At 42.2% G+C, this 15888-nt stretch overlaps 1 protein-coding gene across 6 annotated transcripts in view; it reads left to right on the top strand.

Moving 5' to 3' along the window:
* The window catches only part of SHANK2 (SH3 and multiple ankyrin repeat domains 2), a 278987-nt gene that overhangs the window by 143896 nt on the left and 119203 nt on the right, over positions 1-15888 (top strand). For all 6 annotated transcript variants that reach the window (XR_010080409.1, XR_010080407.1, XR_010080408.1 and 3 more), the window contains one exon: positions 3913-3988. Coding sequence is in view for 3 of the 6 variants with exons in the window: in XM_063397512.1 (XP_063253582.1) it covers positions 3913-3988 (76 nt within the window). In the remaining 3 variants the exon portion in view is untranslated. The remainder of the gene's footprint in view (positions 1-3912; positions 3989-15888) is intronic.

The raw sequence follows: 15888 nt of genomic DNA on the forward strand, positions 1-15888 counted from the left end.
GACTTAAGTAGCCTTGAATAGACACCATTCCGGCTCACTTTCTCAATTGTTAGGGAGAACTCACATCTCGTGAGTTTGTAATGGATAAGGATAATAAATTTCAGAGTGAGACTTCACAAAGTCTCCTGGGTTTTATTCTCCCTGACCTTGGAGCAGGAAAGAGCCAGGAATTCCAGCAGAAATGTTTTGGGGTGGGGATGAAACCCGCCTTTACCCACCAGTGGTGTCTGGGGAGAGCCTGCTGCTCTCTGTTGCCTCCTGGTATCCCAGCACAAATTCTGCTGTTCCCCTCCCGTTTCCTCTGTTCGTCCTGTGGATTACCCTGGTGGCTCTGAACCTTTCCTAGAGTGCTGGCAGAGCGTTCCCGCGCAGTTTCCTTGGAAACACGGCGCAGAAATGCCCTGTGAGGAGCAGCAGCGAGCAGAGCAGGAATGGAGATGGTTGCTTTGGGATTTTTTCCCCTCCTAGTTCTTTACCCTGCCCCAGCAATATCAGATTTGTAAGCAACCTGCTCCGAGCAGGAGCACTGGGGTGGGAACGGGGCTGGCTGCTGGAACAGGCCCACGATTGTTAGGTGGGCTGAAACAGGGCACCAGTGGCCTAATCTGTGTGGTTTAGAGTCCAAAATTGATTTCTTGCTTTTCATGGCAGTGACCTTTCAGCTTTTGATAATGTCTGCAAGACATGTTTGAGTCCTATGGTCACTTGAGAGACCGAGATAGAGAATCCAAGGGAAGTCCTGTGTTTATTTGGAGGAAAGCCCTCAGCACTCCTGAGGTGGAGGAAGGAGGAAATGTCTGCCATCTACACTTTCTCAGTGCTCACCCCTCTCTGAACCCTATAAATTGTGTTCTGGAAGGGCAGGGTCTGAGCCTGTTGCTCACTGAGATGTCCGCAACAATAAATGATTCTAATAAAGAAACAGCCAGGGCTTTATTATTTGGATTGCCACTATTGCCCAGGGCACACAGCTTATTTCTGCTGCAGATCCACCGGCTTCAGTGGAAAATGGACCAGGAAAAAAAATTGTTGTGTTCTTATGGTATTTACTCTGGTAAAATATGGGCTTCTCAAGAGAACTAGAAATTTCAAGTGATATCCCAATGTTTCTCTCTTCTGACAATGGAAGTGTCTCTGGTGTTCTGTTCTACCTCTTCAGAAAACTTTTTAAACTGACCCAGCTTGATCTAGGGATTTTTCATCTGTGGTGACAGATGTTCTGTGGTAATCTGTTTAAATGGTTTATCCCTCTCCTCCCTATTAATGGTTTTGTCCCAGTGTCACTCAGTTAAAAGAGTTACTTTATTCCACTCCCACTGTTTGTCCATCGCCCAGAACCCAGCCCAGCTTTCTAGAAAGTTCTCCCCAGTTTGATGTTCCATAGGCTGGCTTGTCCTTGCCACTCCCCTGTAATGCCCTGATTGCTCCATCCTTGTGCCTGTTATTCCCTTCCTCCTCCCCTTATGCTGTGTGATTGGCCCAAGAATGTATCCACTTGTCTGTAATATTTAAAAAAAAGGCTGTGAAAGCCTTTGTCCCTGCCTGTGGAGCCTGCCTCCCTTCGGATAATAAAGTTAGTCTGGAATTACCAGCGCAATCCTTTGTCAATCTTCGGGCGTGGTTTCCTCGTTGGAGTTGTCAAGGACCTTATCACACCCTCCTTCACCAAGAGCTAGAGCTAGCTGCGATCAAGGAGGAGCGGACAGGGATAATGTTCCTCTCAGTAAGAACGCAGTATTATTAAAATAATTACCTTTATTAAAATAAAACTGCTTAATCATGCTTTTCTAGACCTTCTTGTCCATATCTTCCCGCTGCTCTTTCTAATCTCTCTGCAGCCAAGTTTATGAAGAAATCCTCAAAAGATTCTGTGGGTAAAAGCTTCTTAAATAATGATGGGGTTGTTAGTCTTAGGTGGTCCTAACTTAGAGCAAAGCATTTTGATAAAGAATTCTGATCTTGAGAAAACCTGGGACATAAGAAAGGGTTCACATCCAGGGAAACCTGGAGCTAACCCTTTGGTGCTAATCTACCTATAGCAGTGTTACTGTGCTATATTTGGCTTGAATTCAGAACAGCATTGCTAGGCGTTTGCCTATGGGTTCTTTGTGTTTTGTCAGGTCAGAGAATGAAATCCTTTTCCTTTTGAGTCCCCAGCTCATTGTGGTGGCAGATTCCTGGTGCTCCCCCCGCTCCTGGGTGTGTGTACTCGCTGTGTACCGGGGCAGCCTGGAATGCGAGTGGGAGGCGAGGGGAGGAGGGTAATCAGAGAATTTAACACGGCAGCCTGGGAAGTGCCACTCAGCCTCGAGTTCAGCGCCTTGCAAGGCTCCTGTTTGCCCAAATAATCCCTGAGTGCACCCAGGGGAGAGCGGGGAAACAGGGCTGGGGAGCAGATCCGAACTGCAGGAAGGTGCTGGCCCCGCAATCCCGGGGAGCCGAACAAAGCTCTCTGTCTCGCTGTGCCTTCCCATGCCTCCCACCCGCCTTGGGCTCCATGTACCACTGAAATATCGCGGTACAGAAAACAGATCCTGCACGGGAACATCTGGCTCCTTAAGGCTCTTGCTCTGAGATTTCAAAATATTCTCCATCAGAATTTATTTCTTGTAATCGTTTCTGAGGGACTTGCGAGAACAGGCCACAAGGAAACTCAGAGTGGATTCCACATTTATGATTTTCTCTGTTTCTTCTGCTTATGTCTCTTGGTATGGACCCAATTTTTAGAATGGCATGAAAAAAGAACGTTGATGAGGAACAGATGATGATGTTCTGCAGTAGGAGCAGGAATTTTGAGTAAAGGAAAGGCCTTTTAGGCAGAAAATACAGGTTGTAGGTGAGTGACAAAGGGACAAAATAAACTAAACTGTCAAGTAGAGTTCATATTATAATAGGGATTTTATTCCTCTCTGGCCATCCTGGAGAATGGAGGCTGACTAATCTCTACAAAATATATATAAATGTAAATGTTTCTGGTTTTTCCTAATAGTGCTTTTCTTGGACCTGATCAATTGGTGCACAGCTCTGAAGAAATAACTTTCATACTCTTTTAGCCAGCTGCAACCTGCACATACATTTCCAGCTGGAATTTGTCTGTATTGTGGATGTATTTGTGTTTATGCCTCCAGCTGGGGGCACGGTCCAGTTCCCTGTCAGCAGCACTGGTTAAAGCAAGGAAATAGGCATTTTCCCCCCTTCTTCCCAAAGTCTGCCTGCCAGGACCTTCTCCTGCTCCTTGGCTGTGTTCAGAGCCCTTCCACGCTGTTCTCTTTCTCTCTGCAGGCTTGCCCTTGGTCATTTGAGAGCACCAATCCCTCAGACATTTGTGCCATCCTCAAAAGCTGTGCCTTGAGGGGTCTGTCTGGCTTGGAATCAATAAAATCTGTTGGGTTGTGTCAGGCTGTCCTTCCATGGAGAGGCCCCCAGCTGTGCAGATGAGACTTTAATCACTGTAGTCTAAACCAGAAACTTTTTCATCTGATTTTGGATGTCTCTTAGCCAAACCAAAGATGATTCCATAGGAGAACCAACCTGTGGTTAGGCAAAAAGTATCGATTTGCATATTCTGGCTGTTTTCCCAGCCTTTCTGATATCTGTTGCAGATTTTTCTTTCTTTATTCTTCTATTTTACCTCTTAGCTATAAAACCCCCAAATATTGGATGCAAAAGTTTTTGCCACCGAAAATGTGAGTGGAGCTTTAAAACTTGTGAATGATGTGATTCATGACCTCCAAGATGTTCTCCCCTATTCACTTGATGTGTCTAATGTGATAAAAGAATATCTCCAAAGCCAACATTTTTTTCCAAAATGCCTTGAAACTACTTTCATTCACTTTGGGGGAATATAAACAAATGCTTCAGCCCTTGATTAAGAAATACAGAAGTATTGAAAGCTCTTTTTTCTCTGTGCAGAAACACGAATAGATAGAACAAAGAAGCTGTTTAGACACTACACGGTTGGATCCTACGACAGCTTTGATGCTTCAAGGTAAGAATTTTTGCTTCTGGTTGCAATCTGTTTACAAAACTTGCCCAGGTTTTATTTAATTGTTACTTTTGGTTTAGGCTTTGGAAGGGAAGAGGGGAGCAGATCACTAAACAGAGCTTCTGAGGGTACCACTTCCAAATTGAGTTTACTTTGTTCATATGGGATGGGTGTAGAAAATTGGGGAGCTGTGAAGTCATGAGTTTGTTTGTTTTGGGAGTGGTGGTGGAGATTTGTTGTTCTGAACAGCAACTTTGGAACCTGAGTAGAACCAAAGCTGCTGGAAATGAGAAATGAGATTATTTATTTGTGGAGAATTCACAATTTTTAAGCAGATTTTTCTCCCCCATGGATGTACCTTGAACATACAGCTGACTGCTGGTAGAAAGGATGACTTTAAAATACAGAACCTCAGTTAGCTTTTGGTGTCTTCTTGAGGAAATTTTGGTGGCACACTGGAATTATTATGCTTTTCTCCTGAATGTCCAATTGCAGCTTGGGTTTGTTTGTGATGGTTTTTTTTGTTTGTTTTCAAGGAAACCACATTTATTGTAGGAGAAAAACTCTGAAATGTGTAAAGCAATAGCAGTGTTTCATGTAGCACAATATATAAGAAAAAAAAAAATATGGTAACTGTTGGTTTTGTTCTGTGATCTTAGATTTTGCTCTGAGAGGTTCAGGCATAGTTTCTATGAGAGTGGAACAATTTGGGGAGGGAGTTCCCAGCTGGACATGGTGTGGTTGACTGGGGGAGTCTGATGATGATAAAGTTGTCAAAAGAAGCAGTGAGCCCATCCTCTGAGCCAAGCTCTGCAGAGCAGACTCACTTGTTCCTGAGGATATTTGCAGTGAGAAGAGTTGGCTTTTTTCAAAGTTCTTTGAGTGATCATTAGTCCACAAAATCCATATCCCTGTCTCTGTATTTTGGTGTGAATGGGCAGGCTTGTTTCTACAAAAGAGAGGGTTTCTATCTGCCGCATGTTGCCTCAGAGATATCAAACAATTCCACTTGGAAATCTCCTTCTACTGTCTATCAACAGATTTTGTTTTTGTTAGAAAGTGTCAATTCCATCAAAACCTTCTTTTCCACTCCTCTTTTTTTATTATTTTATTATTTTTTTAGGTTGTTGGTTTTATTTCTCTATTGTTTTGAGGTCTTTTCCTAAAGGTATTGGATTTGTGCAGTGCAACAGTAAAGCTCTCAAAACTGTACCTTACCTGATTCAGGACTGAGCAGGAGAGATAATCAGGAAAAAATGAACTTTTGTACAGCCTTATATGAATTAGTTATGAAGTGTGTCTGCAGTTGATACCTATTAATTGTCTGAGTAAAGAGAGGGAAAGCAGCAGAGTTCTCCTGGTGAGGTTTGGAAGAAAACTCTCCTTGGGTTTCCACAGAGGATCCCAGACCCAGTGGATCCATTTGGAAGGGTAACAGTGGAAATTCAGAGGAAAAGGTAGGAGGAGCCGGAATTAATGTGAAATTCCAAGAAATACTGTGGAAAGGTAGACTTGCTTAACACATTTTTTCAGCAAAGTATGGTAAATCTAGAATTTTTGTAAAGTAACACCAGGAAAACTAAAAACCCAATAGCACACCGAGTTGTGTTTCAGGCACTTGACTGAGGCTGCAAATCTGCTTTTTGTACCTCTGAACAGTGATTTCACTGGTGCTTACGTATTGCTGCTAAAGCAAAAAGAATTTGCATTTCAGAACCTGTCTGGAGATTAATGTCTCTTGGCGGTACATCCAGATTTGATTCCTCACAAGGCCTTCTCCAGGCACGGGAATCATTCAAAGAGGCAAACATGGTGTGAAAGTGAGAGCAATTTTTGATATTGCCAGATTTGTATTGCTTTGATGACTTCCTCTGTTATCATTTCGTATCAAAGTCGGGGAAGAATCTGCATTAGAACAGATTTAACGCTGGCAGCAAAGGTTTAATCAACATTTGTCAGGAGGCAATTGTGCCTGTGTGCTAAGAACAGCTCTGAATCCAAAGTATTCACAAAGCTGATCCAGTTCCTTTCTGGAGATGATGTGGGGGAGTGAGGGGAAGTGTCTGCTCCCTTCTCTCTTTCCTTCTCCCTCCCAAAGGGCAAAACTGCTGAGTGGAAACACTCTGTTCAGAAATCTATATTAATGGGCTTATTCACATGCAGGAAAATACATTGTACATGGCATTTTTCATCTTGAGGAAAATGTGCAGCTTGAGTAATGGAGGTTCATTAAATCCTATTTCAGCTTTGCATAAGAGATCAGTTTTCCATACATTAACTTCAGGAGAACAGGGAGGATGCTTACTAATGTGGAGAGAGGCACTGAGACTGCTTGCCTGTGCAAATAGTCACTAAATATCATACAAATACAATATAAGATTTAAAACTAACGGGTCTGATGTATTATCTGCTTTAAATGCTGATGACATGCCCTCAACAGGGAAGAATTTCTCCTTAATGTCTGTCCCCTTTCAGTTTAAATCCCCACTCCTTGTCCGAAAGAGCAGATACACCACTAAAATTGCAAGGAGTTAATGCAGGACTGCTCTGCCACTTCTCTGAAGTTTTCTGTCTTCCCTGGATTTGCTAGCAGTTCATTCAAATGAAATTTGTAGGGCCTAAATGAGATATTTCATCAAGGTCAAATTCCAGTTTAGTCACAGAAAGTATTGCTAAGGCATAGAATGGATGTTAAAATTTAAAAAAAAATCTTTATTTTTAAAAGCTTTAAGATAAGGTAAACATTTAGAAATTATCATTTTTAATCTGCTTTTTAACTGAAGTGAGGGAATTGATGAATTCTTTCAGGATGGGAATGTGGATTGTTCAGTCAGGAAAATATGTGGAATTAATTAGTTGCTTAATTTCAAGTGTAAAATGTTATCACCCTTTTAAATGGAATGGGACTGATAATAGAGTGATAACTGATCAACTTGGTGAGGTGGAAAACATGATCCATTGCCTCCATGAGTTTGGGAACCTCAGGACAGGACAGTGGAAACTTTTCCTGCTGCATTCATTGCTTCACCTCCCACCCCCAGCAGAACAGCAAAAGTCAATAGCACGAGTGAATGCCAACCTCAGTGCAATCAAATCTGCACAGAAATGGGAGTCTCCTGCCTACATCTGTGTCTTTCTTCACAGAATTATTGCCTTTCACGAGGGGGTTTTTCTCCTGAACTTTAACTGGCTCCAATCCCTGCATGGGAGGAGTTTTCCTGGTGCCTTTCCTTGACCTCCCATGGCTGCAGCAGTGTGAAGGAGCTCACAGGAGAGGATCCCATGACAAATAACCTTTTCCAAAGGCTGGTTGCCACCACTTCAATGACAGGACCAAATTGATTTGCCTTATGGTTTTTGTTCTGTTTTTCTGGAGGAAGACAAAGAGGAAAATAGGATGGTGTGATCCGTAAGAAAACTTAATTAAAACTCATTAACCCCACTGTCCCTACCTGGAGCCAGGTGGCAACATCCGTGTCCCACGAGTGCAGAAGCTGACAGAGCAGCTCTTCAAAAGCCAATTTACACACAAACACCTAATAAAAACTGGGGAGATTCTTCTCAGATGTTCTCTCCATTCTCTGTTGCTGTTGTCATCTGCGCTGTTGGATAGAGCAGCCCCAGCTTTAATCCTGAGCAGCTCAGAGGGATCGCTTGGCACAGCTGAGGCTGTCTGCCCCTGTAACTCAGCGTGCTGTAGAGAGCTTGGGTATATTTTTAATTTTTTGAGCCCACAGAATACTGCCTTTGTCCCAAAGCTGTGATGGAAGTGGTGCTGCCTTGGTAGTTTAAGCATTAGGTGTGTTACACACCTTTCTATAATGGAAGTTCTCAGTCTGATATAGAAATACTTCCTTCTGGTTTGAGATCTGGTTTCATATTCCATATAAATAATCCTCCCTCTGGAGAAATGCAGTTGCTCATCTCTTTAAATATGGATTTTAAAATAATAAAATATAGATTTAAAGCAGATGGGAAGTTTTGGTGGAATTCCTGCCATTGCAAGTGGTGAGGGATGCAAAAGTGACAGGGAGCAAAGGGATTTTCTCCTGGTTGTGGTGGCCCCATGTCTCTGCGGTGGGGAATTTGGCATGTGTGCTTGCTGAGTGCTGCTTGCCTGGCAGCAATCCACTAAATCCTGGCAAATGGATCCTTGCAAAAATTGAGGGAAGCTAGAAGAGCTGTTGTTGTATTTTATACCCTGCTTCCCACATTTTCATGTTGGTTCTGCCCGGGCAGAACAGTGAGAGCAGTGTTGTTACATGGAGAAAAAACTGGATTTTCTGAATTGGGGTAAGAACTGGATGATCTTTAAGGTCCCTTTCAACCCAAACCATTCCAGGATTCTGTGAACTGCTCTTTTGTTTGTTTTCTGTTGGACATCACCAGTTCCACTGTACTCGTGTTTCCTGGGAAGGTTGCACTGTTCAGGTGATCTCTTGAAGGAAATGGGAGTAAGGAGATGAAAGTGGTGCTGTGCACTCTCAACAATAAATCCACAATCTGGGATTGACACATTGCTAATAAGTACAAGGTGATTTTACAGCTGTTCTTACCTGCAGGCATATCTTTTAAACATAATCCTTGGTTTCCTGTGGTAGAAACAACTAGAACCAGCAGCATTTAAACTTCTTTACCTATACACATAGCTCAGTTTTTACCTAGAAGATGGTAACAAAAATATCTGAGTATACTTACCATTGTAATTAAATGTAACCCTGCGAGAGAGTGATGTGGTTACATCTGAAAGCTCTCTGAGATTTTAATGATTTTAAATCTCTGCAGATGTGATGTCATGGTTCTTTCGGGCACAGAACAGTCAGCACCAGCCAAATGGTAGGGGAAAAAAGTATATCAAATGTTCTGTGTGCATGTAACCTCACCTGATGTCTGAAGTTATTTTGTTGGACTTTCCCGTGGTCTATTCTAAATTAATTAATTGACTGTCTGATGACACTGAGCTGCTCTTAAGGCAGAAAGGGAAGGGTAGCTCAGTTTTAATACCCTGTGCCTCATGACCTTGAAGAGCATAATTTGATGCAATTTGAAGAGTTGCATTTGTATTTAAGCAATAATTAAGGCATTGTAGCCTGCATGGAGCGGGTGGAGATGTCAAATGGGAAGTTTTTCATTTACAGTTATTCAGTTTCTAATGGAAATTCCTTTGGTTACCAATAAACAACTCTGCCTCCCCTGCTGTTGTGTGATGCCAGGATGGAGCTTTTTGTGCTGGGGACTACAGCAAATGTTGAAAGGAGTTGCTGAAATAGGAGGTAAAAAGGGGGTGTGTGTGTGCATGTGAATTGTGGTGCCTCTCCATCTAAACCTGTGCTCTAATTGCTCTATTAAGGTCTAATACAATTATGGTAAGATGAAAACCTCTATTGTGAGTGATGAAAGTTTCCATTAGCTTGTAAGTGCATTTTCAAGTTGTTTGCTGCCTTGACAGGGAAGTTTGCTCACCCCATTTCAGGAAGATTTCAGCTTTTAGCAACTAATGCTTTAGTAACTAATGACTAAAATGTGCCAGGCATTTTCTGGCCTAGATGTTTGCCTAAGTTTTTCGTGATCAGTGATAGCAAAGAGAGATCAAGAGCTGAAAAAAAAAATATACAACCTTTCCCAAATTTAGAATTACAATGCTTCTTTTGAAAACTTTTAGTTTCTACCTCTAGTGCTAGTGTGGATTTAGCTGTGCTCCTGGGGTAGAGAAGCTGCTGCTTGCAAGGGCTGGGGTTTGGGGGCTGTGCCATTTCCTGCACAGCAATTGGTACTCCCAGGCTCAGCAGGATTTCCTCTGCAGCTCCTCCAGCCGGATGCTGGAGGACAGCGTGGATTTAAATGTCACCACTGAAAGCAGCAGCATGTGCATGGGGGGAATAAAATGGGGTTTTTTCTTTAAATTAGAATAGAGGAAATGGAAAAAGAAAAGAAAAAGGAGAGGAGATGCATAAAGAAGTTTATGAGGGTGTGACACTAGGTTGGTTAGAAACAAGAGCCAAATAATTAAAGCAGAGGAAAACAGGAGATTCAAATGGGGTTTTTTTGGGGGGGAGAGAGGACAAAGGAGAATGATTAGGTTTCTAATAATTAGTGTTTTCCATTCCTGCATCCCAGCCCCTGTGATGATTCAGTTCCCTGCCCCAGGGCAACTTTGGCTGCCGTGCTGTCACCTCATCACCAGATGAGCAAAGCCTCCATATGGTGCCTCTGGTTGGGAGTGATGCACTTGGAAGTTTTGGCAGCCCCAAATGGAGGAAATAACTCGCCTCCAGTGGCAGGGATTTAACCACTCTTCCCCCATCCCCCTTCCTCTTCCCAGGCAGATTCTCACAAATATTTATTGCATTTGCAGAATTTGATCTATGAGGCAAAATTCTCAGGGTGGCTGGCAGGCAGCGCATGTGATTTGTTCCTCTGAAAAGCTGAAATGATCCAGTCGGAAAGGGAGGGATTTTCATGCTCGGTCTCTTGCAGGGTGCAGAAGGAAGGTGGTGGGAGGAGGGTGCCTTGTCTGTCCTGGGACAAACCAGACGTGCTGGAGCTGTTCTTCTTTAAGAAACGGAGTCAAACCCAACAGAGAGGGAGCACCTAAAGAGCAAAGAGTAGCTGGTGGTGGAGCATTCACCTGGATAAAGGAGGTCTGGGCTTGAGTCAGGCTTCAGTCCCCAGCCTGAGCTGCTGCTGCTGTGTGCCAGGAGCCTGCTGGGCAGAGCAGGGCTTTATCCAAGCCCTTGGAAAGTGTCACTCTTTCCCTGAGCCAAGAGGCAGATGCTCTCTCCATCCTTGTGGGTGTGACGGGGCGCTCCACGGGAGTGACTGGCAGAAGCATCCATGGAGCGAGTGGCTGGTGATGCTGCTGGGGCTCCCTGCTCTCTCTGACACAAAATGTCAGCCTGTTTTCAGAGGATGGTGTCTGAGGAGCAGGGAAATGTATCAACAAAAGAAGTGTTACACAAAAAAACCAGCTCATGGCAGGGTTCTGAGCAGAGGGGTGGCGAGTGTTAAATCCGTGCGCTGAGAAAAAGCGGCAATTGCGTTTTTAGGGGGAAAAAAAGACCACTACCCACATGTTTTTTAATTTCTCTGATTTTTTATAGGGGCTCAGATAACAGAATTAAGAGTTAGGTGCTGCAGTTGAAAACCAGGGCTGATAGTGAGTGGATTGTGGGATCCTTTAGACCAGCGTGTTCAAACCTGGGGCAGTCACACCTATGGCAGAGGGGATTTATCCCTCTCCTGCAAACCCTCCTGGCACCATAAATTCTGAAATACATTCAGATCTATGCATCTGAATGGACTTGAAATGATAAACCAACATTTTTACCCTGTCTCCAGTACACAGAAAATGAAAGCTTCATATTCCCAGAAATCCCACATCAGTGGGACCAGCGAGCTGAATGTGGAAGGCAAGGGGGCAATAAAGACTGGCTCCAGTTCAACATTCACATAATTAAGAGAAGCCATGGCCAATTTAAATTAAATTGTAAAGTCAGTGGGTTTTTTTTCACTGCTACCAACATTTTGGGCTAAAGTGGCCATGCTTTGACAGAATTGCTGAAAATGGTGATGGTGGTAGGCAGGAGAGCTGTTAAGATGGACATTTTGTCTTGCAGGTAAGCAAAATTTGGAGTAGACTTAAAATAACTCAAAGGTCTAGTGCAATTAGAGAAATGGGGATGGAGAATATATGTCAGAAAAGAAGGAAGAGTTGCCACCTCCTTTCTGATGTTAATGAGACTGTGAAAAAACCTGATTAGTCAGGATTTTTAAAGGGATATGTAAAAATTTAACCGTAATTCACATCACCTTTACAGCTCTTTTGTGCAAAATCCTAGAAAATCAAAGCTTGTCCCTGTACACTGTAATTTTAAAGGTCTTGGAGAAGAATAAAGATGTTTTCAGAAAAACTTGATGCCTTTGGTGAGGGCTCATTTGTTTTGAGACAGAACTTTAAACTTACTTCTAAGTTATATACTAAAGGCATAACATCCTCTGTCATAAAATTTTGCAGTGTGTTTAACAGTGATTTAAGCACTGTACTCTTCTGTACAATGCAGATTTGAGAGTGAAATACTTCCATCTGTAAAGCTGGAATGAACAGTCAGGGCTACTCACACTCCTTGTGAGGTGTATTTATTTTCCAAGGAACACAGGACAGGAGGATGAAAATTCGTCCTGCTCATTGTAGCAGGGTGTGATGGAAAACCTGAGGGATCCCTTAAAACGAATCTGAAACTCATGGTTATCACCAGTCCTGAAATCACCTTTTTCTTGCTCCTGTTTTGTAGTTTATTTTTGTTTAGACTCTCTTGGAGCAAGTAGAGTTATGATACCAAAATGCACTGCGAGTTTAATAATTGTTTTAAAGACTTGCAAGGTCAAACTGCTGCCTTAAAGGGCTTGTAACACATTTGCAAAGTGTTAATAAAACACTTTCTGTTTGTTTTCTTTTAAACCCAAGGTGTGACTGAAGTTACTTCCCTTGCTCTGCCTTTGTTACTTATCCTGTTTGATAACACTGAACGTGTTCCTCTCCTTGGAGCTGAGGTTGTCTGTGATAATAATGACCAATTTTAGCAAAAACAGCAGGAAGATTATTAATTAAAACCCCCCTATATTTAAAAAACCATTATTATTCCTTTTATGTAAATACTTTATATGTTAAGATGATTAAGGAGAAAATTCCTGTTTCTCTGTGATTTCGTGGCAACATCAGAGGCTGGAGCTGCAGCTGGTTTGGGGTAGGAAAATGCAAACCTAAAGAGTAAAGTGTTTATTAGATAAATATTCTGGTTACCCAAATATATGTGAGTGTTTGGACAGCCTGTTTGCTCAAAGCTCATCGTATTAGCAATGAATATTAATATTTTCACAGTCACAAATATTAATATTTTCACAGTCCAGGCTCACACTGCTCAAATGCTTGATAATGAAAACTGAAAATTGCTGATAAGGATCAGGTGCAAGTGGAGTGTGCTGGACCCCAAATATTCCTGTGCTAGGAATATTTGGTGTGACTATTTCATCAGCTTGAAGGGGCTGGAAGGACTCAGGGCTGTAAAACTCTCCTGTTCCATAGCAGAAGGACTCCTGCCTGCGGGTCTCATGTCTGCTTTTCACTTTGTCTTGAGTGGTGTTGGAAATGACTGTTCATTTTTTAAAAGACAAATCAAATTAATTAATACAGAGGAATGAAGCTTTTATTTTTCAGCTTGTTTTGCCACTCTCCTCACCCCCAACGATTTTCTGTTTTCTCTCTATCAGTGCAGATGTGAAGAAATAATAACATTTCTCTTAAGAAAGGCTAAAATACTAATTTTTAATGAGTGTGTATAAATATATACATGGGTATCAATATATCCATACATATGGTGCATATATACCCTATATATATATCTATATATTTGCTTAGGATTATGAAATTACCACTGACTTTTTAATAGCCTTCATATCCCATCCTGAGATTCCTGCATAGTACAGAATCAGAGTTTTACTGGATGATTTCTCTTTCCAGGAAATGGACTTCCTGCTTTGCTGTATCAGAATTTTACTTTAGTTGTTGCAGTTTCAGCAAGGTGAGGTGAAAACAGAAAAAAAATCCCCACAAGTATCAATAGCCAAATCAATTTATTTGAAAAGCATTACTTTAAATTGGCTACTCCCTTCTCCTACACACCAAAAAATGATGTTAAGTGTAATTAAAAGCTGAGTAAAGGAATGTGGACTGAGGGGGAGAGAGTGAGACAGAGTTTCTCTTTGGTTCTTCATAAAGAAATTGTGCAACTACTTTGCAGTTCTGTTGTGAAATTTAGTATTTCTCTTTTAAACCTGTATTTTTAGTACAGCTTTATAGCATAAGCCCGTTGAAGTGTACAGCACTGCTACTCTCTTTAAGATAGGTTGCTTCTTTGTAATGATGGTTGAATTTTTGGGCACCCCTGCTGATGACAGGCTGGAAAAAGCAGCACCCTCTTTCTGACTTCTAATTCTTGCTGAATCCCTTCATGGCTCTTACTAGTGTGGGTTTGGGGACTTAGTGAGGAACTGTTCCTTTTGCACCCAGGGTATGGAGTATTCACAATCTAATAAAGATGTCTTGATGCCTTGCTTAGAAGTGTGAATGAAACACCTTTTTTAGGTGGAAGATGTGATGTGCCCTGTCAGGTTTTAGTGGAGCCTGTGATTCCCTCACTGCGGAGTACACACCCAGAACAGGAGAATGTCTCCACATCTTTTAAAACAGCCACAGTTTGACATATCCCTCTTTCATCAGCAGATTTCAAAGCAAAATCTGCAGCCTTGCTCTCTGATCAAAGAGCTCCACAAGATGTTTAATAACTCTGGAGAAAGAGCATGATACAGGAGATTGGAAAGACAAATATACGAATATAGGGAGGTGTTACAGGAGTATTGCTGAGCATCCTTTCCTATTTTCCTGTTCCTTTATCTGGCTTGAACAAAGCCAGCTGAGGAAGACACAGCTATGCCCAGTTTACCTTGGAGAAATTCAACCATGTCCTTTCTGTTGCAATTTGAAATTGTTGGCCACAAATGATAAACTCAGAGAGGAAAACAGTGCAAGCAGGGGCAATGGTGATCTTGTCTGTCTTCTCTGGGTTTTTTTTATTTGTGTTATAACCAATCATCTGTGCCAGAAAAGATTCTGCTCTTGGATTTCTTTGAGAGCACCTGAGAAGCTGAGATCCGTAGGCAGTGCTGAGCATTTGATTTCATGCTGCACTTCCACATGCAGCCCTGATTTTCCAATTTATTGTTTTTAATGAAACAGCAGAACAACTTGGAGAACTTTTAGTTCTGTGTGATTCTCTTCATCTCTTCTCCGTCATATTTTAATTGTTGTACCATGATCATGCTCCTTGGACTTGTATCTTCAGCTGCCTAGTAAGGAATTTCTCAATTCAAAGTTTACTGCTCTCCACTATTTCTATTCTTACGCTGGCTTCCATCTGCCCTGAGGAAAGTGCTGAGGTACTGACCCATCTACTTGGAAACATTTTCTTCCTCCTCCAAATTGTAGCTTGCTATAAACGTCTAGAAAAACAAATGTTCTAAAGGAAAAGGAGCCAACCCCCCCATTCTGGGATCCTAGATGCTGTGAAGGGAGAGGTCACTGTGAGTTTGAATTTCAGGTTGGCTGCATCCCACTGTTTCTGTTTGGGTTGCCTGTGGGTTTTTAGGGACAAGGCTGTGTGATTTCCTATCTGCTGTGCACAGAACCTGCTCACTGCTGTAGCTGCTGCCTCTTGAACCAGTGCTCCTGACACAGGAGAGCTGTGAGAGCTCTTCTCTGAGACCTAAGAGTGGATGATCAATGCCTGGGAAACTTGAACAATCACAAAAAGAGTCTTCATTAATCTTGAAGGCCTTAATTAGTAGGATTAGCCAAGTTTCCTGAAGCCATTAGAATAGTTGACTATAAATTGTAAGGTCGACCCCTTCCAGCAGTAACAGGAAATTTTTTTCCCACTGAAAGTTTGCTATATCCTACAGTAAGGTTTGCTGTAGTTATAATTTCCATTTTATGTGGGATCAGGACAGGTTACTTCCCGAAAAAGGGAGAGAATATTTTTGATGTGACTTTAACAGGGATGGACTGCTGGATAATGCACAAGGGGCTCCTCCCCTTGAACAGATTTCCCAAATGCCCTTGTCTGGCTTGAGCACAACCACCATAAATTGGCCATTTCATCCTGAAAGGAATTAGTGTGACTGCTTCCAGACATTGCATATAAATTTATGGAATGATTTAGATATCATTTTATTGCATCTGGCAGAGCACTTGTTTCTTCTAGGATGTATCTAGCTGTGAACTCAGTAGATCTTTCCAAAAGATACTGCAATTGCAGGAGTGCTGAGGAGAGGGAAAAGGGCTAATGAGG

The sequence above is a fragment of the Prinia subflava genome, chromosome 5 (assembly GCF_021018805.1).
Source record: "Prinia subflava isolate CZ2003 ecotype Zambia chromosome 5, Cam_Psub_1.2, whole genome shotgun sequence".
Lineage (NCBI taxonomy): Eukaryota > Metazoa > Chordata > Aves > Passeriformes > Cisticolidae > Prinia > Prinia subflava.